The 25,128-nt window shown below is 40.3% G+C and overlaps 2 protein-coding genes across 6 annotated transcripts in view; one reads left to right on the top strand and one right to left on the bottom strand.

The window, feature by feature from the left end:
• The window catches only part of MAGI2 (membrane associated guanylate kinase, WW and PDZ domain containing 2), a 1,446,920-nt gene extending 1,425,391 nt beyond the window's left edge, over positions 1-21,529 (bottom strand). For all 4 annotated transcript variants that reach the window (XR_014067178.1, XM_081535656.1, XM_081535657.1 and 1 more), the window contains exon 1: positions 19,943-21,529. Coding sequence is in view for 3 of the 4 variants with exons in the window: in XM_081535656.1 (XP_081391782.1) it covers positions 19,943-20,243 (301 nt within the window). In the remaining variant the exon portion in view is untranslated. The remainder of the gene's footprint in view (positions 1-19,942) is intronic.
• Positions 21,530-21,532: 3 nt separating this feature from the next.
• The window catches only part of GNAI1 (G protein subunit alpha i1), a 727,470-nt gene continuing 723,874 nt past the window's right edge, over positions 21,533-25,128 (top strand). For both annotated transcript variants that reach the window (XR_014067210.1, XM_081535819.1), the window contains exon 1: positions 21,533-21,740. The gene's annotated coding sequence lies outside the window, so the exon portion shown is untranslated. The remainder of the gene's footprint in view (positions 21,741-25,128) is intronic.

Genomic DNA, 25,128 nt, shown 5'->3' with positions numbered 1-25,128 from the left:
TAAATTACAAATTCAGCCCCACCCACTCTTCTGAATTTAAGAATTGGGATATTCAGATGTCTACCATTTGAATTCTTTCTGGGCATCTCACATTAAATATATCTCAACTGTAATTACCTTATCCCCAAATCTACTCCTTGTCACCAGTCCCTACAATGTTTGGCACTACCTAATAGAAACCAGAAAATCAGCAAGATGCCTTCCTCTTCATCCCCATATAATCACATGTACTGACAATTTTACCAACCACATTTTTCTAGACTCAGTCCACCCTTTCCCATTCCTACCTTAATTATTATAGTTCAAGACTTTAAAATCTCTCCTCTGGGTAAATATATAGCCTCCTTAATGGTCTTCCTGCTTCTATCTTCAACCTCTTTCAATCAAGTCGCTTCATTATTTTACATGTGCTCCATGAAATGTTGCCTACAGTGATGTCCTCACTGGGAAAACAATGCACAAATATGACCTTGTCAGTTCTGTCCTTAAAACCTTTCTAACACAGAAAGGCAAGCTAGAATAGTGGTTAAGTGCACTTCCTAGGTTAAATCGTGGTTCTGTTAATTGTTATGTGGCTTTGGGCAAGTTTCTTCATCTCTCTGGGGTCATTTTCTTATCTGCCAAGCAGTACCTACCTTGTGGAGGTTAAATCAATTAACATTTACTTAAAGTATTTAGAACGCTACCTGACATATAGTAAACACTGTATATGTTTGCCATTAATGACAATATTAATAATACTATTCACAGTAATACCCAGGGTCTCACCATTCAGTTCTTAATGAAGGGATTAGCCCATATCTAATCCCATCTAGCTCATTTATTACTACTGCCTGTACTAAATTTGATACTTTAGTACTTAGATAGCCTAGTTTAAAACTCTCCTAGAAACCCTCAATATCAATGCTGCATTGCCTTTTTCTCTAGAAGAATCCTCCTACTCTCCTCACCTGATCCCCTACTCAAGTATTCTCTTTTCCATGACTTGTTGCTTGAAACCTCAGGAGAAACCAAATACCCTTCTCCCAGGCATAGGTCTTCCAAAATATTTATTGCATTCAAAATTCTTTTTATAGTGGTTGTTAAATAAAACTGAACATTAATATACAGTATATATGATAACTATAATAATATCAAACAATACAGATGTGACATATATACATACATATTATATACAAAATATTGAGCCTATACTATACTCCAGGCCTTAGGCTAAGCATCCTATAGTTATTACAACATTTATTCCTCATAACATTTGTGCAAAGTTTGTAATGTTACCTATTTTTACAAAGGATGGAACTGATATAGAGATGTAAAATAATTTGTTCAATTCACAACTAGCATGAAGAGTAAAACTGTGAGTGGAATCCACACTTGTCTGTCCCCAAAGCTCTGTGCTCTTAACTATATACTACACTATGAAATTTTTGGCACAGGATCAAGAGTTACACATCTTACTATAGCCACTGTCTAGCACAGTGCCTATAACATAGCACAACATTAAAATATATACAGAGTTTATGCAACTATTTGACCTGTAATCAATGTTGTAGAATACTAAGGACTCCTATATTTCTTCTCCATATTTACTCCATATTTCTTCATTTTATTCCATATTTCTTCTTCAAAATGTTTTTCCTTACCTTTTATTTTGATTACATAATGGATGCTATCTTTAAAAGATGAAAGAACCTTCTTCTTAATGATTTTTAACTTAGGCCACATACACGTACCACAGGATGAACTACTTGAGGATGTAGATGATGTCTTAATGAAGTCATATTCATCTTTTTGTCACCAGTCTCTAGTTCAATGCCAAATAGAGAATAGGTCACCAATAAGTGTTCTCTAAGTAACAACTTAGTTTTGCATTCCAGTCCCCTATAATGAAAAAAACATCTTTCTTGGGTGTTAGAAGCTCTTGTAGGTCTTCATAGAACCATTCAACTTCAGCTTCTTCAGCATTACTGGTTGGGGAATAGACTTGGACTACCTTGATGCTGAATGGTTTGCCTTGGAAATGAATAGAGTTCATTCAGTCATTTTTGAGATTGCATCCAAGTACTGCATTTAGGACTCTTTCATTGACTATGAGGGCTACTCCATTTCGTCTAAGGGATTCTTGCCCACGGTACTAGATATATGGTTATCTGAGTTAAATTCACCCATTCCAGTCCATTTTAGTTCACTGATTCCTAAAATGTCAATGTTCACTCTTGCAATCTCCTGTTTGACCACTTCTAATTTACCTTGATTCATGGACCTAACACTCCAGGTTCCTATGCGATGTTGTTCTTTACAGCTTTGGACTTTACTTCCATCACCAGTCATATCCACAACTGGGTGTTGTTTTTGCTTTGGTTCTGTCTCTTCATTCTTTCTGGAGTTGTTTCTTCACTGTTCTCCAGTAGTATATTGGGCACCTACCAACCTGGAGAGTTCATCTTTCAGTGTCCTATCTTTTTGCCTTTTCATAATTTTCATGGGGTTCTCAAGGCAAGAATACGGAACTGGTATGCCATTCCCTTATCGAGTGGACCATGTTTTGTCAGAACTTTCTACCATGACCCATCCATCTTGCATAGCCCTACACAGCATGTCTCAGGTTTCACTGAAGTAGACAAGGCTGTGGTCCATATGATCAGCAAAAACAAGACCAGGAGCTGACTATGGCTCCGATTATGAACTCCTTATTGCCAAATTCAGAATTAAACTGAAGAAAGTAGGGAAAACCACTAGACCATTCAGGTATGAATCAAATCCCTTATGATTATACAGTGGAAGTGACAAATAGATTCAAGGGATTAGATCTGATACAATGTCTGAAGAATTATGGACAGAGGTTCATGACATTGTACAGGAAGCAGTGACCAAGACCATCCCCAAGAAAAAGAAATGTAAAAAAGCAAAATGGTTGTCTAAGGAGGCCTTACAAATAGCTAAGAAAAGAAGAGAAGCTAAAGGCAAAGGAGAAAAGGAAAGATATACCCATCTGAATGCAGAGTTCCAAAGAATAGCAAGGAGAGATAATAAAGGCTCCCTCAGTGATCAATGCAATGAAATATAGGAAAACAACAGAATGGGAAAGACTAGAGATTTCTTCAAGACAATTAGAGATACCAAGGGAACGTTTCATGCAAAGATGGGCACAATAAAGGACAGAAATAGCATGAACCTAATAGAAGCAGAAGATATTAAGAAGAGGTGGCAAGAATACACAGAAGATCTATACAAAGAAGATATTCATGACCCAGATAACCATGATGGTGTGATCACTCACCTAGAGCCAGACATCCTGGCATGCAGAGTCCAGTGGGCCTTAGGAAGCATCACTATGAACAAAGCTAGTGGAGGTGACAGAATTCCAGCTGAGCTATTTCAAATCCTAAAAGATGATGCTGTGAAAGTGTTGCACTCAATATGCTAGCACATTTGGAAAACTCAGCAGTGGCCACAGGACTGGAAAAGGACAGTTTTCATACCAATCCCAAAGAAAGGCAATGCCAAAGAATGCTCAAACTACCACACAATTGCACTCATCTCACATGCTAGCAAAGTAATGTTCAAAATCCTCCAAGCCAGGCTTCAATATTACGTGAACCCTAAACTTCCAGATGTTCAAGCTGGATTTAGAAAAGGCAGAAGAACCAAAGATCAAATTGCCAAAAAGCAAGAGAGTTCCAGAAAAACATCTACTTCTGCTTTATTGACTATGCAAAAGCCTTTGACTGTGTGGATCACAACAAACTGTGGAAAATTCTTAAAAAGCTAGGACTACCAGAGCACCCTAACTGCCTCCTGAGAAATCTGTATGCAGGTCAAGAAGCAACAGTTAGAACTGAATATGGAACAACAGACTGGTTCTAGATTGGGAAAGGAGTACGTCAAGGCTGTATATTGTCACCCTGCTTATTTAACTTATATGCAGAGTACATCATGGGAAATTCTGGGCTGGATGAAACACAAGCTGGAATCAAGATTGCTGGGAGAAATATCAATAACCTCAGATATGCAGATGACATCACACTTATCACAGAAAGCGAAGAGGAACTAAAGAGTCTCTTGGTGTAAGTGAAAGAGGAGAGTGAAAAAGTTGCCATAAAACTCAACATTCAGAAAACTAGGATCATGGCCTCCAGTCCCATCACTTCATGGCAAACCAATTGGGAAACAATGGAAACAGTGACAGACTTTATTTTGGGGGGCTCCAAAATCACTACAGATGGTGACTGCAGCCATGATTTTAAAAGACACTTTCTCCTTGGAAGAAAAGTTATGATTAACCTAGACAGCATATTAAAAAGCTGAGACATTACTTTGCCAACAAAGGTCCGTCTAGTCAAGGCTATGTTTTTTCCAGTGGTCATGTATGGATGTGAGAGTTGGACTATAAAGAAAGGTGAGCCCCGAAGAATTGATGCTTTTGAACTGCGATGTTGGAGAAGACTCTTGAGAGTTCCTTGGACTGCAAAGAGATCCAACCAGTCCATTCTAAAGATCAGTCCTGGGTGTTCATTGGAAGGACGGATGTTGAAGCTGAAACTCCAATACTTTGGCCACCTGATGTGAAGAGCTGACTCATTGGAAAAGACCCTGATGATGGGAAGGATTGGGGGTGGAAGGAGAAGGCGACGGCAGAGGATGAAGTGGTTGGATGGCATCACCGACTGGATGGACATGAGTTTGAGTAAGCTCTGGGAGTTGGGGATGGACAGGGAAGCCTGGGGTGCTGCAGTCCATGGGGTGACAAAGAGTCAGACAAGACTGAATGACCAGACTGAACTGAAATAATATCTAAATGAATTCTATCTCTAGAAAAATGGTGTTGGAACATTTCTGATGAGTCACTTTACAATTATACACTCCTGGATCAATGGCATAGACATTTGTAAACATTATATAATTCAAAAAATATTTCAAGTTGTTTCTGGCATGCATTGGTGGGTATATTTTTGTAGTTGATTTCTTTTCTTGATTATATTCTATTTTGGATAATGTTAAAATAAATTTGTGTTCCACATATTTTACTTCTGAATGTTTATAGTTTTCTGGAATTTAAAACAGAGGTCCAACCAGATAAAACTGAGTGAGATAATGGAGACATACCTAGAATTTGAGTGCATTTGTGTAACGAGAAAATACATCTTGGTTTATTCTCCAAATAGATTTCTGTTTCTGAAAGATGTTCAGTTGCTGCTGCTGCTACTAAGTCACTTCAGTCGTGTCCGACTCTGTGGGACCCCATAGACGGCAGCCCACCAGGCTCCGCCGTCCCTGGGATTCTCCAGGCAAGATGTTCAGTAATGCTTCCCAAAACAATAAAATGGGAATAAAATAGCTATTTTTATACCATTTTTCAGTTATATCCGTCAAAAGATTTTGGTCTCAAAATAACAGAAAACCCAATCCAAATGGTTCAACATATCTTATATACTGTTATATACTGTTCTTGACATTTTCAAATTCTCAGTAAGCAATGTTAGTACCTGTATTTTAACTAGATACTTATAAGTTAAGAATCATTTAACTTATTTTTAAATGATTAATTCTTTAGAATTATAATATATCATATACTCATTGGGCTTCCCTTGTGGCTCAGCTGGTAAAGAATCCACCTGCAATGTGGGAGACCTGGGTTCGATCCCTGGGTTGGGAAGATCCCCTAGAGAAGGGAAAGGCTACCCACCTCAGTATTCTGGCCTGGAGAATTCCATGGACTGTATAGTCCATGGGGTCGCAAAGAGTCAGACACAACTAAGCGACTTTCACATATACTCATAGCATGTTGGATTCAGTCCTCTCATTTTATTCTGAGATATCTAAACCAGTGCAATTTAAACTACTCTGTAAATATGTTATCAAGTTCATGAATAAGCATGCTCCTTATCTCTGTCCCTTCTTTACATTACATTACATTACATTAACATTAGGACATTATCTTAGGCATCCTAGCCCATCAGCCACTTGGTGATGCAAATTAAAATGACTAAAATCCCAACTATCAAACTATTATCATTTCTTAACAACTAACATATATGAAATACAGAAATCATCTGGGCACGTGATGTCATTATGTCTTTTAGATCTCTCATTATCATAGTTAATAAGAGTTTAAAAATACCAATCATAGTTGAAAATTTATGAGTGCCTGTGCAAGCTTTTCAGCTAGATTTGTCACACATGGAATAATTTTATGTAACTCTTATATGTATAAATGCCGTTCCAGGACTATCAATTTAAAAATTGGCACTGAGAGATTTCCCCAGCAGTCTAGTGGTTGAGACTCCTCACTTCCACTGTAACGGGTTCAATTCCTGGTCAGGGAACTAGGATCCCAAATGCTGCATGGCGTGGCCAAAAAATAACTTTAAAAAACTGGCATTGAACTTCACTGTTTCAAAAGTGTTTGTGTGTGTGTGCGCGCGCATTCATACACATATGTGTGGGTGCGTTTCATGTACACAAAGAAGCAGAACAGACAAATTTGCTATTCACTAGAATGACTCTCCCACAATGAACTGAAGAAAAGGAAAGCAAAGATACTTCCAACCAAAGAGGAAAATGAGTTGATGTTAGAGATAATTTTTCAGAAGAAATACTAACAGGGAAGATTTTAGATGGGTAAGAGCATCTTTGATAACATTCCTGCTCTTTCAGAGAGGAATCGACTTCTGTCTACTCAGACCTCAGTCCTAATAAAATGGTCATCCACTAAGTACATGAGTTGCCAAGAGGCAAGATTACAGTTATTCATGGTCAGGGTGCTTTTGGAAATGAGCCATAAGTTTTGTGACCCTTTAAGTCTTGTTACTTATTTAATAGAATAAATTTGACATGTAAGGTCCTGTAAATCTGAAGTATAGCACATGTTACTTTGATACATTTATATGTTTGTAATATGTTGCCAATGTAATGCTATTTATCACATTATATAATAAAAGATTACTGTCTCTATTAATGCTTGTTATTTTTTTTGGTAGAAAGTGTGTAAAAGAGTTGCTTTAACATCCTTATAACACAGACTGCAAAGAAAGACAGTGGTTTCAACTGTGGACTGATCAGAATGCTTCACAGCTGCAACATTGGACATTTCATATTTCTGAAACCTGCTTACGCTTGCAATCCAGCTACTCAGATTTTGACAAGTTTAGGGTATGTTGCTAGATAAATCTGTGGATTTCTACAGCACTCATTACCTTTGTATTAATATATATTCCAGCTAAGTATATACCTTCTTAGGCACAGTGATACAGAATACTAGGATAAGCACCATTGCTCACCTGTAAAATGAAAAATAACTATTAAAATAGATATATAATTGGTTTTGCACATAACATTTTCACTTAGACATTCTCTATGAACTATCAAGTGACAATGTAAAGTGCAAACAGCCTCTATGCTACCTGTAATCCATGGCAATATAAATAAGTCATTGTAACATCTGGGAAGCTCATGTGTATTTTCTGTGGGGGCTGGCAGGGACTGTGCTGAGTCTTTGTAGCTATGAAGGCTTTCTTTAGTTGCAGTGAGTGGGCTTTTCAATGGAGTGGCTTCTCTTGCTGTGGAGCACAGGCTCCAGGTCCATGGGCTTCAGTAGTTAAATCTCCCAGGCTCTAGAACACAGGCTCAGCAGTTGTGGCACACAGGCTTAGTTGCTCCACAGCGTATGGGATCTACCTGCACCAGGGTTGAACCTGTGTCTCCTGCATTGGCAGGTGGATTCTTTACGCCTAAGCCACCAGGGAAGCCCAGGAGCTCATGTTTTAAGAAACATTTTAAAACACAACGTAATGTGAAAATAGATAAATAAAATATACACTCTTAATTAAACAAATTTGCTTCTTCCTATATACCATCAGCAAAAACAAGACCAGGAGCAGACTGTGGCTCAGATCATGAACTGCTTATTGCCAAATTCAGACTTAAATTGAAGAAGGTAGGGAAAACCACTAGACCATTCAGGTATGACCTAGATCAAATCCCTTATGAGTATACAGTAGAAGTGACAAATAGATTTAAGGGACTAGATCTGATAGACAGAGTGCCTGATGAACTATGGACAGAGGTTCGTGACATTGTACAAGAGACAGGGATCAAGACAATCCCCATGGAAAAGAAATGCAAAAAAGCAAAATGGCTGTCTGAGGAGGCCTTACAGATAGCTGGAAAGAGATGAGAAGCGAAAAGCAAAGGAGAAAAGGAAAGATACTCCCATCTGAATGCAGAGTTCCAAAGAATAGCAAGGAGAGATAAGAAAGCCTTCCTCAGCGATCAATGCAAAGAAATAGAGGAAAACAACAGATTGGGAAAGACTAGAGATCTCTTCAAGAAAATTAGAGATACCAAAGGGACATTTCATGCAAAGATAGGCTCAATAAAGGACAGAAATGATATGGACCTAACAGAAGCAGAATATATTAAGAAGAGGTGGCAAGAATACACAGAAGAACTGTACAAAAAAGATCTTCACGACCCAGATAACACAATGGTGTGATCACTCACCTAGAGCCAGACATCCTGGAATGTGAAGTCAAGCAGGCCTTAGAAAGCATCACTACGAACAAAGCTAGTGGAGGTGATGGAATTCCTGAGCTATTTCAAATCCTGAAAGATGATGCTGTGAATGTGCTGCACTCGATATGCCAGCAAATTTGGAAACCTCAGCAGTGGCCACAGGACTGGAAAAGGTCAGTTTTCATTCCAATCCCAAAGAAAGGCAATGCCAAAGAATGCTCAAACTACTGCACAATTGCACTCATCTCACACGCTAGTAAAGGAATGCTCAAAATTCTCCAAGCCAGGCTTCAGCAATACGTGAACCGTGAACTTCCAGATGTTCAAGCTGGTGTTAGAAAAGGCAGAGGAACCAGAGATCAAACTGCCAATATCTGCTGGATCATGGAAAAAGCAAGAGAGTTCCAGAAGAACATCTATTTCTGCTTTATTGACTATGCCAAAGCCTTTGACTGTGGGGATCACAATAAACTGTGGAAAATTCTGAAAGAGATGGGAATACCAGACCACCTGACCTGTCTCTTGAGAAACCTGTATGCAGGTCAGGAAGCAACAGTTAGAACTGGACATGGAACAACAGACTGGTTCCAAATAGGAAAAGGAGTCCGTCAAGGCTGTATATTGTCACTCTGCTTATTTAACTTATATGCAGAGTACATCATGAGAAACGCTGGGCTGGAAGAAACACAAGCTGGAATCAAGATGCCAGGAAAAATATCAATAACCTCATATATGCAGATGACACCACCGTTACGGCAGAAAGGGAAGAAGAATTAAAGAGCCTCTTGATGAAAGTGAAATAAGAGATTGAAAAAATTGGCTTAAAGCTCAATGTTCAGAAAACTAAGATCATGGCATCTGGTCCCATCACTTCATGGCAAGTAGATGAGGAAACAGTGGTCACAGTGTCAGACTTGATCTTTTTGGTCTCCAAAATCACTGCTGATGGTGATTGCACCCATGAAATTAAAAGACGCTTACTCCTTGGAAGGAAGGTTATGGCCAACCTAGATAGCATATTTAAAAGCAGAGACATTACTTTGCCAACAAAAGTCCATCTAGTCAAGGCTATGGTTTTTCCAATGGTCATGTATGGATGTGAGAGTTGGACGGTGAAGAAGGCTGAGCACCACATAATTGATGCTTCTGAACTGTGGTGTTGCAGACGACTCTTGAGAGTCCCTTGGGCTACAAGAAGATCCAACCAGTCCATCCTAAAGGAGATCAGTCCTGGGTGTTCATTGGAAGGACTGATTTTGAAGCTGAAACTCCAATACTTTGGTCACCTCATGTGAAGAGTTGACTCACTGGCAAAGACCCTAATGCTGGGAAGGATTGGGGGCAGGAGGAGAAAGGGACGACAGAGGATGAGATGGTTGGATGGTATCACTGACTCGATGGACATGGGTTTGGTTAGACTGTGGTAGTTGGTGATGGACAGGGAGGCCTGTCGTGCTGCAATTCATGTGGTCGCAAATAGTCAGACACGACTGAGCGACTGAACTGAACTGATTTCATTTCACAGTCACTTAATAAAACCCATGGCTGATTCCACTTGTTTTACTTAGTATGAACAGAATGCTAGATTTCTAATTTATATTCACTCAAAACTTTGATATAGTTCCATGTATTTTGGCTTCTAGTATTACTGCTAAAAGTCTAGAAAGTTTATTGTCTTAGTGATAAAAAAAAAATACATAAATAACTGAATGAGGCTTGAAACATCTGACCCAATTCGGAGAATGTAAAGAAATACTATAGTATAAAAAAAAATGGGAATTAACATGTGATACAGTATTATTAACTAAAGTAAAGATTTTGTTCAAATTTCACAAAATTTTATGTTAGTGTCCATTATTTGTTTTCGTACCTTATTTTCAAGATTCCACATTGTATTTAGTTGCATTGAGCAGCTTCAGCTGCATGCAACAAATTGTTAAATTCTCTTTTCATTTTTATTGTCACAAATATTTTCTAATGTTCCTTGTTGTGGCTTCTTAGATTCGCCCATCATTTAAAAGTGGATGTTTAATTTCCAAATGTATGGGATTTATAAAGTATCCTTGATATTAATTTCTCATTCTGATATAATTTCTCATTTAAATACTTTCTTCTCTGCATCACCCTCTGTACTTTTTTTAGTCTTCTAACTTTATTGAGGCTTTCAATGGCTAGTCAAAGATTTCTCTTGGTAAATGTCACATTGCACTTGAAAATATGTAGATTATTTTCAAATGTCTTTTGATATCGATTTCTAACATAATTCCACAGTGATAAGGGAACAAACTGTATGACTGCAATACCTTTAGACCATGAAATTTTTGCACCTTGTTTTATGTCCCTGAATATGTTCCAATGTCTCCTAGTTTATAGTCTATGGGAACCTGAATAGAATTCATATCCCACTGTTGTGTGAAAATTGTATAAATCTTAATTATGTTGTATTGGTTCATGATGATTTTTAGTTCTACTATACCCTTCTACTTTTCCATATATTCATTCTATTAATTTTTGAGAGTTTGATATTGAAATTCCAACTAAATATCTTAATTTATCTACTTCAAAAATAATTGTAATATATAGCAGAACTATGAGACTTCCCTCATGGCACAGCAGTAAAGAATTCACCTAAAAATCAGGAGTCACAGGAGATGCTGGTTCAATCCCTGGGTCAGGAAGATCCCCTGGAGAAGGCCATAGCAACCCACTCCAGTATACTTGCCTGAAGAATCCCATGGACAGAGGAGCATGGTTGACTACAGTCCATGGGGTCACAAAAAGTCAGACCCGACTGAAGAGACTTGGCACACATACACGCATAGTGGAACTATATGTGACTTTCTAATTTCCAAGCCTCCTGTAAATGTGTTATCATACTTTCATAATTTGAAAAATAAAAGAGAAAAAAGTAAAACCCATGGCTATTTATAGAAAAATCTCTGATTTCATACACACGAGTTTCACTAAACTCAGTTAAAAGGTTTAAAAAATTATTCCATAAATTTTAACTTCAGAGAAATCAGTATCTTCAAAATATCTTTTACTTCACACTATAAAGGTTTACTCTTTCTTCTGTCACATATTCATTTGTAGCCATTATTGAATACATGATGACTGCCATGATTTTAAAAGTGAAAAAAAATGTTCAAGTAAACCAAAATAACTGAAAATAACACAAAGACTGACATGGATTCATGTAACAATTACAGGTAAAAATGTTTCCTAAGGTAAAACAAGCCATAAAATTATGTTAAGCATTGAACAAAATCTAATCACTCACTTAAAATATGCATTCATCATCCTCCTTTATTCTTGAAAATAGATGCAGTGGACATATCTGAGTTAATATTCAATCAGTTGTCAAAAAAAATGATATATTTCTTCCTGTTACTTCTAGACTATCCAAAGCAGACAATATTGTTTATTAAATTTAAAACAAATTTCTAAAGTTTAAGTTAAATTTTTCAATTAAGATTTTTAAAAATTAATTAAAAAATTAATTTCCAAATAGGGTCTTTTTTAACAGAGTTTGTAACATATCAATGAAATGTAATAACAGAAGCAATTATCAATTTCCTATAATATGACCATTTTGAGTTTTAAGCAGATCATATCCCTACACAAGCCCATGTAAAATCAGTAATTATGAAACTATTACTAACTTATCTATACAACAGAAATTATAATTTACTTTTATTAAAGAAACATTGTATCCATCCCTTCTGTAAACAAAAGAGAGGGAGCTGGGACTGGAATGGGACAATCAATCACAGTACCAAGAAAGTTGTAAGACCCTATTCCATGCTTTTCATAATAATCAGACTGTAGTTTAGAAATGCTTTTAAAAACTAATACTGGACACTGGACCAGCAAGGTAAATGTTCCTATTGAATTCTAAGATGGGATTAAGTCAGCTTAAATGCTAAAATCACTGGGGGAGGCTGGTGGTAAATACACTATTGGTTGCTTCATCTTGAAACTGTTAATATAAAGAATCATTCGTATTGAGCTGCTGACATGCTCACAAATGCAAAGTAAACTTTTAGCTGACTTTTGATGTATTTTTCTTTATTTTACATGGTTGACTATGAATACATAGGAATTAATTCTGTTATTTTATTGCTCTTTATGAGGTTGTGATTTCTAGCTAAGAAATGAAAGTTCTGCCTTAAAACATGATACATGTATTTAACTCTAGTCACATGTAAGAAGTATAAAATAAATTCCTAAGCTTAAATTAGTGAATTATAATAGGATTTCTATGCTTGTTAAGCCTAGAGTAAATGATTCAATATATTCACCAATTGTCTAGCAGAAAAGATATAGGGACAAAGGGAATAAATTATTAGGTGAAAAAAAACTATGGCTAGAGTATAAAATAAATATAAAACAGATCTTTACACATAAAGGCGGCATCAGTGAGAGTTATTTTTAAAAGGTGAAAATATATTCCATTTAATGGCATTACTCTTCACATTAATGCTTTTCAAAGATTTATTTCACTCTATAGAAAAACTTTAAGGCTACTACTTGAAAATTACTCATACTACTAATTAGTTAATCATTTTCTATTTTTCAGTTAGTCTTCAATTAATTGTAAAATCCTTTGAAAGTTAAAAACATTTCATGTCACTAGCTCAAAATGACCAACATGTTTGGAAACACATTTACAAACACTTACATAACGCTTATTATCTGCCAGACACTACATCATTTAAATACATAACTTATTTAATATCCTCAAGATACTATTACTACCCTGGGCTTAGTTCAGTTCAGTCGCTCAGTCGTGTCTGACTCTTTGCAACCCCATGAATCACAGCACGCCAGGCCTCCTTGGCCATCACCAACTCCCGGAGTTTACCCAAACCCATGTCCATCAAGTCGGTGATGCCATCCAACCATCTCATCCTCTGTCGTCCCTTTCTCCTCCTGCCCCCAATCCTTCCCAGCATTAGGGTCTTCGCCAGTGAGTCAACTCTTCACATGAGGTGGCCAAAGTATTGGAGTTTCAGCTTCAAAATCAGTCCTTCCAATGAACAATCAGGACTGATCTCCTTTAGGATGGACTGGTTGGATCTTCTTGCAGTCCAAGGGACTCTCAAGAGTCTTCTCCAATACCACAGTTCAAAAGCATCAATTCTTCAGCGCTGAGCTTTCTTCACCGTCCAACTCTCACATCCATACATGACCACTGGAATAACCATAGCCTTGACTAGATGGACCTTTGTTGGCAAAGTAATGTCTCTGCTTTTAAATATGCTATCTAGGTTGGTCATAAGCTTCCTTCCAAGGAGTAAGCGTCTTTTAATTTCATGGCTGCAATCACCATCAGCAATGATTTTGGAGCCCAAAAAAATAAAGTCTGACACTGTTTCCCCACCTATTCGCCATGAAGTGATGGGACCAGATGCCATGATCTTAGTTTTCTGAACATTGAGCTTTAAGCCAACTTTTTCACTCTCCTCTTTCACTTTCATCAAGAAGCTCTTTAGTTTTTCTTTGCTTTCTACCATAAGGGTGGTGTCGTCTGCATATCTGAGGTTATTGATATTTCTCCTGGCAATCTTGATTCCCGCTTGTGTTTCTTCCAGCCCAGCGTTTCTCATGATGTACTCTGCATAGAAGTTAAATAAGCAGGGTGACAATATATAGCCTTGACGTACCCCTTTTCCTATTTGGAACCAGTCTGTTGTTCCATGTCCAGTTCTAACTGTTGCTTCCTGACATGCATACAGGTTTCTCAAGAGACAGGTCAGATGGTCTGGTATTCCCATCTCTTCCAGAATTTTCCACAGTTTATTGTGATCCACACAGTCAAAGGCTTTGGTTTAGTCAATAAAGCAGAAATAGATGTTTTTCTGGAACTCTCTTGCTTTTTCAATGATCCAGTGTATGTTGGCTATTTGATCTCTGGTTCCTCTGCCTTTTCTAAAACCAGCTCGAACATCTGGAAGTTCACAGTTCATGTATTGCTGAAGCCTGGCTTGGAGAATTTTGAGCATTCCTTTACTAGCGTGTGAGATGAGTGCAATTGTGCAGTAGTTTGAGCATTTTTTGGCATTGCCTTTCTTTGGGATTGGAATAAAAACTGACCTTTTCCAGTCCTGTAGCCACTGCTGAGTTTTCCAGTTTTGCTGGCATATTGAGTGCAGCACTTTCACCCTGGGCTAGATAACTTGTTTATATAGCCAATACCAGGTGGCATACTCAGGATTCAAACCCAGACAATCTACTTGGGAGACTACATTTAAAGGCTACTCTATCACAACTCTTCAGAGAAATGATTCATCCAGGGACTGCTATGCATTTGAAAGCCATTGTTTAAACAACAAGCAGTAGGGTTGTTCAATGTGAAAACTTTTTGCTCACTATGAGGGTGAATGTGTGAATTTCAAGCAGCTAAAAAGGAAGGTGAGCATAAGAAATATGGAAAAAAGATTGCACCATATAAATGTTAAGTATAGAAATGTGTTTAGTGCTTAGCTGCTTTCCACAGTTGTGTCTGACTCTCTGTGGCCCTATGGACTGTAGCCCACCAGGCTCCTCTGTCTATGGAATTTTCCAGGCAAGAATACTGGAGTGGGTTGCCATGCCCTCCTCCAGGGGATCTTCCTTACCCAGGGATTGAAGGGAGTCTCTGAGTCTCTCTTGTCTCCTGCATTAGCAGGCGGATTCTTTACCACTAACACCACCTGGGAAGCCCTTAAGAGTAGAAAAGGTGGCACTTAAAAACATTAGCTGTGGTTTCACCCCAAAAGTAATCAAACATGACAAAAAAGCACACAGTCATATTTAGCATTCAACATCATACTATCTAAATTTTGTATATTAAAAAATATATTGAAAACTATAGTAGTATCCCCCATAAATTATGCCCAAAGATAACTCATTCACCTTGTCCTAAAATTTAAAGATACTTTATCTTAAAACAATTAAATGATCAAATTGCTTAAACAATTCAATAAATTCATATACGTAGTTTGCTATGGAGGAAAATGAATCTTTGGAGAAAATTTGACACAATTTGTTTTCAGCTTTTCAAATAAAGGAAGCACAGAGGTTTAACTCTATGATACTAGCTTGAAGTCAGTCAAAAAGAAGCATGACTCTTAATAATTGTGGATCTACTTTCCTTTGCGGAGAAGGCAATGGCACCCCACTCCAGTACTCTTGCCTGGAAAATCCCATGGACGGAGGAGCCTGGTAGGCTACAGTCCATGGGGTCGCTAAGAGTCGGACACGACTGAGCGACTTCACTTTCACTTTTCCCTTTCATGCACTGGAGAAAGAAATGGCAACCCACTCCAGTATTCTTGCCTGGAGAATCCTAGGGACGGCGGAGCCTGGTGAGCTGCCGTCTATGGGGTCGCACAGAGTCGGACACGACTGAAGCGACTTAGCATAGCACTTTCCTTTGAAGGTGTCTCTGAAAGGAGCAATAGGAGAGAGAGCAATGCACATCTTCTCTAGAACTGAATTTCAAAGGCTTTATTTGGCCCTTCTTCTACATAGGAAAATTTAGAAAACTTTTTGCCTTTTATTTTCCACTGTGAGATCCTAAAGGGGAAAATAAGTTCAGGCTCTGCAGGTCCCCATGTGGTTTTAGATGCAGTAGCAAGGAATGTAGGACACAAAGGTCTATGTAATCGCCTGCAGTGAACATTAGTGCAAATTTTAAAAGAAAAAAAAAGAAAAACCTTTAGCACTTCAGTATAGATCTCAAAATCACTCAAGAAACTTCCTTCAACTGCATGCACTGTATTAATGAGATCACAGAAGAGAACTACTAATTTAGAATTAAATATTTTGGTGATAAAAATGTATTATTAAAATCTAAAAAGCCATAGTTTATAAAAAATAATAGGATATGAAAATAAACGGCATTTTTCATATATGACTCATCACTGTGTGAATTAAAAGCAGTTTAAATTTAAAAGGGAATCTCTTGAATTTAATTAAATGGTTTTCAAAACTGGTTTTAAAAACATTTAAATTTTTGTAGAAAAATTACATCTATTTGTTTAGTGCGTCTTAAAATTCTGGTAGTTTACCTTCCTTTAAAATTATAATTTAATCTTAAAACAAGTATAGAGGAAAATTGGCCAAACATGTAAATAAAAATTGATTAAACAATGCAATTTTATATGGTGCACTTTTTAATAAACACTTTTGTTATGCAAATTTCTCCTTTTCTTTGCAAAATCTGCCTTAGTTTACCAGATTATATATGTAGTTTCTATATAATACACAGAGTTGAATATTCAAAAATCAGCTATCTATTAATATTTTAAAAATACAACTGCTAAACAAACCATGTTTAAGTTTTTCAATTATGCTAGTATATTGGCTCTCTAGAAATAAAACTACAGAGCTAAGAATTTCTATGTATTTTTCCAGCACGTGAAATCGGTAATGAAACCCAAGATACATAGACACTATATCTAAGCTTCTGAAAATTTCACTTTTTTTACAATGATAAAGTAAACCTATCTATTATTTGACAAGGGAAAGAAAGATTTCGACGTGGGAATAGCATATGAATCACCACACATGGAAGAATATAAAAGAGGATTATATTTTCCACAAAAGCTAAAAGAAGCAATTATTTTTGTTTCTTGGTCAATAGAGATTCAGAGGTGAATCAGGTTCCTGTGGGGGTTCTGTGAATATCATTATAAGCATCAATCATCAATGACCCAGTGAAGTCCAGAACTGAAGGTTAGTACAGAATGAAAAGAAATTTTCCCTAAATATGTCACATTCAGTCATGCCTGACTCTTTGCAACCCCATGCACTATACAGTCCATGGAATTCTCCAGGCTAGTATACTGGACTGGGTAGCCTTCTCCTTCTCCAGGGGATCTTCCCAACTCAAGGATCAAACCCAGGTCTCCGGCATTGCAGGCGGATTCTTTACCAGCTGAGCCACCAGGGAAGCGCAAGGATACTGGAGTGGGTAGCCTATCCCTTCTCCAGCGGATCTTCCCCACCCAGGAATTGAACGGGGTCTCCTGCATTGTAGGCGAGTTCTTTACCAATTGAGCTACCAGAGAACCCTAAGTATATCACATTATATGTCTATATTCCATGAGTTCTAAAAACAATAATCTTCTAAATAAAACCTAACATAGAAGTTGAATATCTGAGACTGTCTTGGATCAATTCATGGAAGGGTTTACATGAGATCTAGTCCAGGTACCCATCTTACATGGGAATCCATGGCATGTGGTCACTGGCCTCTTCATAAACACTCACAATTATGGGAGCTAATGAGTTCACAGTAGAGTCCACAGATTTTTTTTAAAAGCTCTGTTAAAATCATCTTAATAAAAGTAAAATGCTTCATCCTTTAAAAATTTCCACAAATTTGTCTTATTTTTGCCCTATAGCATAATCACAGGATAGTATTTAATGATAGCTTTCATGTCTTCACTTTTCCAAGTTAAAGTCCTTCCACTGGATTTTATAGAATAGATTGACAATACTCCCAAAATCTCCCTTTCTTATTTTTCTAGCTGCTAGAGCAACAGCCTGTGAAGGTCCATCTCAAAATACAGTACTCAGAATGAGTACATTAAAATGTGGTCATAATTACAAACTACAGTGGGATAAACACTTCCCTCATTAGGCTACAATCGTTAGTCCAATTTATTAATAACAATATCTTAAAGTTGGCAGCCATTTTCCACTACAAATACTAACCTTGTTTTCAACAAAACCATGGTCATTAATTGTGACATAGACTTCTGGATTCAAAACCAGAACTTCACATTTATACCCATTACTATGAAATAGTATCATGACATCAAATATGCTAACATTAATGCCTGTATTCAAGCCTCTGGTATGTCATATTGGAAAACGGTAAGATACTCTATTTGCCTTCCGACCAAACACATTCTTCAGGTTCATACCTTATTTAACTCTGTGGCCCGATATACAAGTCAATGTTCATATTAGCCTATCTCAAGTCATCAGTCACTAACACTCTAGAATCCCCAATTAAAACTTTTTTTGTATGGCAATTTATATTTAAGAAATTTTGCCTGAGGTTTCATTTTTCACTGACTTACTTTTAACACTGGTTGATAGAGAAGAATATCTCCCTAAGAGTGTTTCATACCTCCCCAAGAGTGTTTCTTGATAGTTGAGCATGCAGTGAGAATAAGTGGTTGTTCAAAATTCAGGCAATGACATGCTTAATTCCATCTTTGAATCTGAACAGTGTGTCACCAACAACGAATCTTTCGATCTGTGACATATATACATACATGTCACACAGGACTGTGAATGTGAGCTACAAAACTTATACAATCCCATGTGGAAAATGAAGATACAGTATTTTATTCCAGCTAAAGTTGTCCTCTTTCCAAGAAACTCTTATTTCACTCTTCCCTACTTCAGGACCAGCATTTTCGTTCAGGCAAAGACAGTTGCGAGAATTCTGCAAGATCCCATCACAGCCTTCAGCGGAGGCTCATCTAAACCAGGTTGCAGCTGACCGGATCCTCAGTCGAAACCAGAAGGCTTTTTCATCCAGTTCCTCCTTAGAAACACGCCTCCCTCCCCCCTCTGCCCAAATCCGAAGCCAGAGGGGAGTCCGACCACAGAGAACTTCCACTCATGAAGACAACCCCATAGTAAAGAACATTCCGGTAACCACGTCTCTCCTCCGACCTCCAACTCTAGAGCCCGCAGCTAGCGCCGCGCCTTCCTCGCAAGCCGCCACCCGCGGGCCGGCTCGGGGTGAGCTCCGAGTTAGTCAGTGCGCACGTGACGCGCGGTGCCCACATGACACGACCGTGGGCGGGGGAGGGGGACAGAGGAGCGAGGCAGGGAAAAGTTAAGGCAGACCCGTCAAAACACCCGAAGCAATCTTGCCCCTTCCCTTCTTTATCAATTAGTGGCTCGGGGATCGCCAAGGTGTCTTCAGTACAGCTACCGAAACGGAGGGCGCCGGTCTCCGTTTGCCCCGTCACCCCCTACTCCTCTCCGCCCTGCTGGTGATGCCGCTGCACCCTCAAGTTGCTCCTTCCTCTCTTTCCTGCCCCCTTTCTTCGTTTCTGCCTTCTTTCCTTCCCCAAAAGCTCTTCATCCATTGCGGGCCATGCGGCTGACGCACATTCAATTGCCCCGGGAGCTCGCCGGCACCTCTGAGATCAGACAAGGCCGAACACCTACCAAACGCGAGGGGGTAACTGCGCAAACAAAGTTGCACGCTGCACCGCAACCCGCCCCTCCCTCCCACTGAGCCCCCCATTCTGAGCCCCGGCAAAGCTCACTTGCTCTGCCGGTTCTCGCTCGACCTCACCCCACTGTCGCGCAACACACCCCCTTCCACACGCGAGCCCACCCTTCCATGATGCCCCGGCGCCTGGAGCGGTCCAGCCTCCTGGTAAAGCACCGAGCCAGCCGCTGCGCTTACCTTGCTTGACACACTTGAGCCGGAGGGGGTCCTTGCAGTGTTTGATCACCGCCAGCACGTCCCTGATGGTGAGCCCCGCCACAGGGGTCTCGTTCACTTCCAACAGCAGTTCCTCAGACACCAACTTGCTTCCGCTCTCATAGGCCACCTTGCCCGGCTTCACCTCTCCCAGGTAGGGGAACTGTCCATTCTCGGCGCCCCCCTTCAGTTCAAAGCCCAGCTGACCCTCCGGGTTCCTGCCAATGACACTCTCATGGACTTTGCTAGTCCAGTGGCTTTTCTTTTTCAAGCTTTTGGACATGGCAGTGGGGTGAGTCGCCTCAGCTCCTGAGGGATTCCTTTGGGGTAGGGGAGTTGGTGCTGAGAGAATGAGGCTGGAGGAGCCAGGGGGCCAAGAGGTGAGAAGAGCAGACTTTGCCTTCCTCCCCTCTCTGTTCGGTGCTTTCCCTCTTCTTTGGATGGAGTGTGGTCGAGGAAGGGGGAGGATGACAGGGACGGCTGGGCAGAGGTAGGAGAGCTTGGGTGAGGTTGTGCTGTCCCTTGAATGACACTCAAGGCTGTGGCCCCGCAGCAGAGGAGAGCTGTGGTGGTGGCGGCGGCGGCAGCGGCAGCCTGAGCGAGCAGTAGCGGAGCTGGTGAACGGGTGGAGTGGGGGTGGGGAAGGAGGGTAGAGATGCCGGGGGCCACTCCTGCGTGGTGCGAGTGGGAGCGCGCGCGCGCCTGAGTGTGTGTTGTTAGCTGATATCCATGGTAGCTGCAGTGGCAGCGGCAGGGTCCGCGCGCGCTCTCGCGCGCGCGCGTTCGAGTTGTACTGTACTGGCAGCAGGGGAGGAGGCTTAGCGCCGATGAGGAGGGAGCGGACTAGAGGGGGGAGGAGGGGCGCGCGCGCGCCGGGTGGGGAGCCGCTTACTGCTGTCTCCGCTCACCCCCCCGCCCCCTCCGCAGCTTGACCCGGTAGTGAAGGCTGAGAGAGAGGCAGGCTGGGTCCGCCTGGCAGCCTACGAGAGGAGGCGGGAGCGGGAAAGGAGGGGAGCCGAGGCCCGGCGTGGGGAGGCCGGCAGGAAGGGCTGCGAGCCCAGCGAGGACCTTTCTTCAGCCTCCCGGCGGCCGAACGCAGCGCTAGGCTGCTGCGCTGTGAGGATGCCCTGACTCAGTGCCGGACGCTGTGGCTGGTGCGCCGTGAGCCTCCGAGCGTCGGATCCCGGCGTGAGAAAGGGCAAAGCTGTGGGACCCGCCCGGCGTGCCCTCGCCCAGGAGAAGGCCTGGGCGCTGCGAGCCAGGTGGAGGCGTCAGAGTTCACTAATTAGACAGGCTTCGTCCACGTTTCAGTCAGACCCGTCTCAGAGTTCTCAGAATTCCTCTCAGAGGAGAGTAAAGTTAGAACTGCAGGCTGGTTTTCCTGTCAGCGCCGGTACCTCGAGTGCAGAAGGGAACTTAGCGGAGGGTTGTCTGGTGAAAGGCGTTCCAGGCACCGCGGGGCAGGGGCTTCGCTTTTCCACAAGTTGGAAGAAGCGGGAAGCAGTGGGGTGGGGGCAGCCGCGGTGAGCAGCCTCCTCAGAGAACTGGGCAGTTTCACGCGGGATCTGCGGCGAGACCGCGGGGCGCGCCCTCGTCGCGCGCGCCCTCAGAGTCGCGCTGGGACGAGGGGAAACCCTAAGCTGCCCTGAGGAGCCCACCTCTTGCTACACTGAAGGAGAAGAAGGTTCGGAGGGGACCAGGGCGGCAGAACCGGGGCTGAAACTCAGCTCGCTGGTCCGCCACCAGGCTTCTTTACCTTCAGCAAGTTTGCAGCCCGGAGGTGAGGTGACGTCCGGGGCGCCAGGATGCAGGAGGGCCGCTGATTTTTACTCAAAAGCTAGTTTCGTGTGAGATGTTAGGAGTGATTTTTAAAATTCTTGTAACTGGTAAATGAGTTCCATTTGCTTTACTTTCAAATGATACTTTAAAAAAAAAAAGTTGCACACCCACTCGTCTCTTTAAAGCAAAGCATGAAAAGCATTGAGCGGGTAGGATTCTAGCTGTCTGAGAAGACAGTGTGGGAGGCAAGCGGAACTGTTAAAAATGCTTAGTGGACCCAAACAGAAAGACCAGGTTTGAATTCAGGCTCTTCTACTTAGCAAGAGTGTGATCTTGAGTAAATTGTTGACCTTTCCGTGCCTTAGTTTCCTTATTTGTTAAATAAGATTGAAGGTATTAATGTGACAGAACTGTGATAAAAATGAAACCAGGCAATGTATGCAAAGTACTTGCCTGACATAAATGAGTAGACACTCAAAATGATAATTTCCTCCTTTTTGTTCCTCTAGTACAACTCATTGATTGGGGATGTGGGGGAACAAAAGCAGTCAGAACCGAAGAAATCTTTAAAGAGATGATTTAACCATGTCTTTTTTTTTTTTTTCACTTGAGAAAATGAGTCCTGGATAAATTGGGTTTAATTGATGATTCTTCAGTAAGCCAGGGACAGTCCCCAGGGCAGTGCTCACAATGTCCAGATGTGAGCAAAGCATTTTGTACCAGTTTCACCCAACAAAGTTGGGTTTTAGTGTTATTAGACCCAATCCTAAATGGAAATTGATAATGAAAACAGAATACAGGATGAATTTTTAAACACAAACATTATAAATGTTAGTATTACCCATGCATATTAGCTTGTAAATGGTCCATTTACTAACGAACATGTATGGCTAATACTAACACTTATAAAGTTCTTTTTTTGTCATTTATTTTTAACATTTATCACGAGTTGATCTATAGTCTTTACATATATTAATTTATTTCTCCTGGCACCTTAATAAAGTGTGTACTATTATTATCCCCTTTTATAGATATGTAAACTGAGGTATACAGAGATTAATTTTTGCAAGACTGCAGATTTAGTCAGTGTTGAAGCTAATATTCAGACTCAAGTGTTTTGACTCAAGACATGGTTTCAATCACTGCATTGTACACTCTTCCCGTGCAGTTCCTATATATCATACCAGTAGTCAGTACATAATGTCCCAGAGGTTGGGTCTGCATGTTATTGTAGAGGCATTTAGGGAAAAAGAAAACAAATGGAGTAGAAATTTGATATAAAAGCATTTTACTATTGAGGACCCAAGAGAATCACTGAGGTGAGTGCCAGCTCAGTGTTTAGTGTTTCACAGCTCCTAATTCATCTTCTTTGCCCTGAATTGTGGTATTAGAGCTGTAACCTGTAAACATTTATTTGTTTTCACTTGGTTCAGTGTTAGCACTTGTCAATAGAAGATGCTGGAGGAACACTGCTTATAAAAGGGTCTCTTTTCTTGTTCCCAGTGCTTTTCTTCTTTCTCCTGTGGTGTGGTGGTCAATGAGTGGCTTTCTGGCTAATGGTTTCCTAAAAACCAGTATTGCACACCCTCCAGTAATTTGGGCCCAATCACCAGTGTGTGGCTTCCTAGCAAGCCTCACCAGCAACCCAGTTGATAGCTTCCTAGGACGTTTCACTGGTCCCCTAGCTGGTTTTCTCACCAGCCCAGTTTGTAACACCTCAACCAATTTCTTGAATATCATATGGACCACAGCCACATTATGTCTGATGAGGACTATCTCTCAAGCTTTGTAGGATAGAGAGCAACGATGGGAATGCTTCTTCTAAGTTATTCGTCCATGAGTACTGTCCCACAACTCTGGAGGTAGTGGCTGCTCCCTTAATCCACTATTCCTTTATTCTTTAGTGACAGCTTCTTCTCTCTTAAAAGAATTAGTTCAGTTCAGTTCAGTTCAGTTCAGTCACTTAATCGTGTCCGACTCTTTGCAACCCTATGAATCGCAGCACGCCAGGCCTCCCTGTCCATCACCAACTCCCGGAGTTTACCCAAACCCATGTCCATTGAGTTGGTGATGCCATCCAACCATCTCATCCTCTGTCGTCCCCTTCTCCTCCTGCCCCCAATCCTTCCCAGCATTAGGGTCTTTTCCAATGAGTCAACTCTTCGCATGAGGTGGCCAAAGTATTGGAGTTTCAGCTTCAACATCAATCCTTCCAATGAACACCCAGGATTGATCTCTTTTAGGATGGATTGATTGGATCCCTTAATAATTATTTATAGTAAATTTTCCATATTATAATTTTGGTGTGATTTCTGTCTCCTGACTGGACCTTGACTGATACAAGGTGTAAAATCATGTAGACCTCTGAGAAACGCACTTTCTTGAAAATTAAAACTTGGGGTCTTGTCATTAGCTGTGCAACCTTAACTAGGTCACTTACCCTGTCAGAGCATGTTCCCTCATTTGTAAAAAGGGGGTGAAAATATATGACAGGATTGCATGAGCATCATGTTAAATTGGATGCTCTTTAAATGCACTTAAATGTGAATGTACTTTAAAACTGTAACGTACTATCACAATTAAAGGTTTTAGTTCTCAGTGTAGAAACAGAATAGCAAAGAAGGAGATATTTTTAGAAAAAAAAATAAAAATTACATGCATTCTGGGAGATTGTTACATTGTTTCCTCATTGTGGAAGGGACAACATTTCATGTAAGATTTATTATCATCAAATAAATATATTGTTTGTTGATTGGTTTGCTTTGCCTAGCTTTTCAGAGATGAAAGCAAGCAGCTCTGAGTCTTTAAGTTGCTCAGGTTTTCAGGCCTCTGAAAAATATGAGTGAAATTATGACCATTTTGAAATGTTAGATTCAGACTAATTTGGTTACTTTCTGTTCTGATATCCTTCAGATTTGAATTATTTCTCCTTTGTCTGCTTTGCCCTTTCTGGGATGAATGCCTCTGTCAAGAAATAATTACTTCATTGCTGAGCACTCTATGTACAGAACATGGCATTAGATGCTTCATGCTATTCCAAAAGAAAAAATAGTTTAGGAATCTTAAAAGTTAAAGAAAGAAAAGCACGGGTGTTTTCAAACCTTAAAATAGTTCTATGAAATGGATGCTTGCAGCAGACCTAGTCGAGTTCCATCCTAATTCTTTAGACTCTCTTTGATTGGGTCTGCCTTACCCCCAACTTCTGTGTTCTTTTACTTCTCAGAGTCAGCCCCTGAGACTTCCTTTGGAAGATTTCCCCAAAGCTACTAGACTCATTTTGCCTTCAGGCACAGAGAACCAGAGAGAACCACTTGGGAGTTCACTTCCCTCCTAGGACACCACTTGCCAAGGCCTTCCCTACACAGTATAAAAGCCTCTAGTAATAAGAA

Source organism: Giraffa tippelskirchi, chromosome 10 (genome assembly GCF_054371585.1).
Source record: "Giraffa tippelskirchi isolate mGirTip1 chromosome 10, T2T-mGirTip1v1.2.pri, whole genome shotgun sequence".
Taxonomy (NCBI): Eukaryota; Metazoa; Chordata; class Mammalia; order Artiodactyla; family Giraffidae; genus Giraffa; species Giraffa tippelskirchi.
The sequence above is the reverse complement of the archived record's forward strand: the minus strand, read 5'-3'. Positions and strand labels throughout refer to the sequence as shown.